General features: G+C 35.4%; 1 protein-coding gene across 1 annotated transcript; it reads left to right on the top strand.

The window, feature by feature from the left end:
• Positions 1 to 1,957: 1,957 nt before the first annotated feature.
• LOC109674909 (olfactory receptor 52D1-like) lies at positions 1,958 to 2,902 on the top strand. Its single transcript, XM_020151770.1, has one exon. The coding sequence runs from the start codon at positions 1,958 to 1,960 to the stop codon at positions 2,900 to 2,902; it is 945 nt and encodes a 314-aa protein (XP_020007359.1).
• Positions 2,903 to 4,030: the final 1,128 nt, after the last annotated feature.

Here is a 4,030-nt window from a genome sequence, read left to right as displayed (position 1 = left end):
GTTCTATTTGATCTGGTCTATTTGGTGTCCTGGAGGCCTCTTGCATCTGTATGGGAATAGCTTTCTCTAGATTTGGGAAATTTTCTGTTATTATTTTGTTGAATAGATTATGCATTCCCTTCGCTTGCACTTCTTGTCCTTCTTCAATGCCCATGATTCTCAAGTTTGGTCTTTTGATGGAATTGGTGAGTTCTTGCATTTTCTTTTCTCAGGTCTTGAGTTGTTTAATTAATAGTTCTTCAGTTTTTCCTTTAATTACCATTTCATCTTCAAGTTCTGAGATTCTGTCTTCTGTTTGTTCTATTCTGCTGGATTGGCCTTCCCTTTTGTTTTGCAGTTCTGTTTCATTCTTTTTTCTGAGGTTTTCCATATCCTGGGTGGTTTCCTCTTTAATGTTGTCTATTTTTGTCCTGAGTTCATTTATCTGTTTATTAATTGTGTTCTCTGTTTCACTTTGGTGTTTATACAGTGCTTCTATGGTTTCCTATATTTCTTCTTTTGCTTTTTCAAATTCTCTATTTTTGTTGTCTGGAATTTCTTGAGTGTCTCCTGTACATTTTGGTTGACCCTATCCAGTATCATCTCTATAAAATTCTCATTGAGTACTTGTAGTATGTCTTCTTTAAAATTATTCTTGTGGGCTTCATTGTGTCCTTTGGCATAGTTTATCTTCATTTTGTTGGAGTCTGGATCTGAGTTTCTCTTCTCTTCATTCCCCTCTGGTTCCTGTACTAATTTTTTGCTGTGGGGAAACTGGTTTCCCTGTTTTTTCTGTCTTCCCGTCATTGTCTTTGGTGTTGTTACTGTTCCTGTGCTATGTGCAATTAAGTATTTTCTAGCTTGTAATAATAACAATGGTAATATTTAGAATGGAAGGGTGAGAGGAGATCGAAAGCAAGAAGTTAAAAAAAAGGGAAAAACAAATAAACAGACCAGTAGGAAAAAACAAAACAAGAAATCCAACAAAGAAGTTTCAAAGATATAAACAGGGAGCGTTAGTGTACTAATCGATAGTAAGCTGAACAGGCATTAGAGAGACAGAGAGAGGATTGAAAATAAAAAATAAAAAGGATAAAGATAAGAATAAAAATATAAAATAAGTAAATGGAAGAAATATATATATATAAAATAAAACAAAATGAAAAATAGAAAATAAAGAAAAAAACCTCCAAGTTCAAATGCAATGAAGTTTCAGTCTTAATAATTTTGCTGGCCTCAGATGTTGTTCTGTAGTTGTCTCATCAAAGGGGATGCATGAAGTAGAACAAAACTTGTCTGCATCTTCCTAAGCCATCTGGGCATGGGTGACTGGTGGCCCCGGGGCCCTCCTGGTTTCACTGTTTAACGTGAAATGGAGATTCTCTGTGCTGGCTAGAGGTGTGGAGGGGTCAAAGTTTTGCCTCTTCTTGGTGGTTTTGCCTGCAAGGTGTGTCTCCAGTGTCTCTCCAAGATTTCACTATAGGAGGCATGCTTTCTGCTTCCTCCCTCTAGCTGCCATCTTGGAATCCTCCACAGAAAAATTCTTTGATTTTTCTCAGTGTTGCAGTAATATTTTCCAATTGTGACTTCACAAAATTTATGCTTTTCTCCTTATTTCAGAGGTACAGAATGCTTCAGGAATAAAGATTAAGCATCATATCTATGAATTATTTGACACATACAAGTGGAATAAATTTCTCCATATGTTGGGACATATGAATGACTTCTTCATTATAACTTTTACTACAATAATCACAAAAAGCAGGTAATCATTCCTTTGCACTGTTTTCTTCCCTATTAGAATGTTGATATCTAGAGTTAGGAATGAGTCCTATTTTTTAATCTATCTTTGGAGTAAAAAAACAATTATCAAATATAAATAACAAACTAATAAATAAAGACATCAGCAGAAGAATGGACAAATGAATATGCAAGAATCAGCACCATTCTACAGTTGAAACAGCCAGTAATTTTCATCATGTCATTGTCAAATAATACCAATTTCCACCCCAGAACCTTTCTTCTCCAGGGCATTCCTGGAATGGAAGCCATTCACACCTGCTTATCAGTGCCCTTCTGCCTTGTTTACATGGGTGCTCTCCTGGGAAATTTCTCTGTTCTCTTAATTATCAGAATGGATCCCAACCTCCATGAACCAATGTACTTGTTTCTCTGTATGCTCTCTGTGGCTGATCTGATCATCTCTAATACTGCCATGCCTAAAATCCTCAGCATTTTTTGGTTCCATGACAGAAAGATCTATTTTGAAGCCTGCCTTTTACAAGTATTTCTTATTCATTCACTGTGTAGCATGGCCTCAGGGTTTATCTTGGCAATGGCCTTTGACCGCTATGTAGCAATCTGCAATCCTCTGAGACATTCTACTGCCCTGACTTACAGAGTCATCTGGAACTTGGGGCTGGCTATTGTTTTTTGTGGGACTTTGCTTTTCAGTCCTCAGCCATTCATGCTGAGGTGGCTTCCCTACTGTAGAACTAATATCATTCCTCATACTTACTGTGAATTCATGGCTCTGATCAAGCTTGCTTGTGCGGAGAACAGGATCTACAGAATATACAGCGTAACTTCTGCCTTCCTAACTGGAGGTTTAGATTTTATAGTAATCATATGTTCTTATGTAGTCATCCTTTACACTGTCTTCCATCTTCCATCAAAGGCTGCTCAGTTCAAGACCTTGGGTACCTGTGGATCCCATGTGTGTGTGATCTTAGTAGCCTATACTCCAGCCTTTTTCTCCTTCCTTACTCACAGGTTTGGGCATAATGCAGCTCCCCATATTCACATCTTTGTGGCTAACATCTACTTCCTTCTTCTACCCATGGTGAACCCAATGATTTATGGCATAAGAACCAAGAGAATCAGAGAACATTTCCTTCAAGTTTTGACATCTCACAAACTCTAAAACAACCAGCTTGTCCTTTAACAAGTTTTCATGACTTATGAAAACAAAACACAAAGTAACAACAACAAAAATGAACTCTTTTGTAGAAGTGTGACTACCTACAACTTCCACTTATAATGTGTAAAATATTAATTTGTAATGATTAGATTTTGTAATCCTAGTAAATTTGCTTAGAAGATATCTGACTTGGGTAATTTATGCCTGATATGTTTGCTTCATAATATTTTCACCATTATAGGATCATGTTTGCTGATATGTTTGCCTCCACAAAACTTTCCTACTATTTAATCATACCAGTTTTATCAGAGATACTATCATTGATTGCTTATCTCTAATATTTATTAAGGTACCTTCCATTTGTATATTTTGATTTATAGAATTGTCTAGATTTTTGATTTTGTAACTTTGGAAACTGATATGTTGTCAGTAAAATAACTATCATATGACTAGGCCAATGAAGAAATCTTCATAATGTGTGTTCCTGATTTTTGCAGCATATCGCTTTATTCTGTCTAGCTAAAATTCTTTTAAAGATTCTGAATAACATCTACTCCCATAAATACTTCCACCCAAAGTCTGAACTGTATTCAAAATTATTCTATCATTTTCCTTATTTCCTCAATATGTCTCAAGTTGATTCTTTTAAAATACCTATAGCCTTCCTCTCCCATTCTTTGATGATCTTTCGTACTCTAATCTTATCTACTCTTAGTCTATTATAAAGTAGATAAATGTTGATTCTAATATGTCTTTGTAAATCATCATTCTAAGAGCTCTTTATTATGACATTGTTCCTTCTGATATTTGTATGGAAAACCTTGTAAGAAAAGGCTTTATGAGTGGGTAATATAACAGTTATATTTTCTTTAGTGACCATGTTACTCCTAATAACAACTAAAATGTTTTTATCACTGGGTCATACTAGCATGTTTTATCAGTCTTTGCTGCAACCAGAATATTTCTCTCAGTGTTTAATTACATGGTATCATGTGACTTTTTCCCTTGAATTTTTATTTTGACTTTCAGAATACACTAAGGGGTTCCAAGTGCCTGGTACCACATGACTCATTTCTACTGATCAACACATCATTTCATACCTTTTTCTTTAAAAGGCAAACATTTACTATG

This window comes from Castor canadensis, chromosome 1 (assembly GCF_047511655.1).
Source record: "Castor canadensis chromosome 1, mCasCan1.hap1v2, whole genome shotgun sequence".
Taxonomy (NCBI): Eukaryota; Metazoa; Chordata; class Mammalia; order Rodentia; family Castoridae; genus Castor; species Castor canadensis.
Note: the sequence above shows the minus strand (reverse complement) of the source record. Positions and strands in the feature narration are given on the sequence as shown.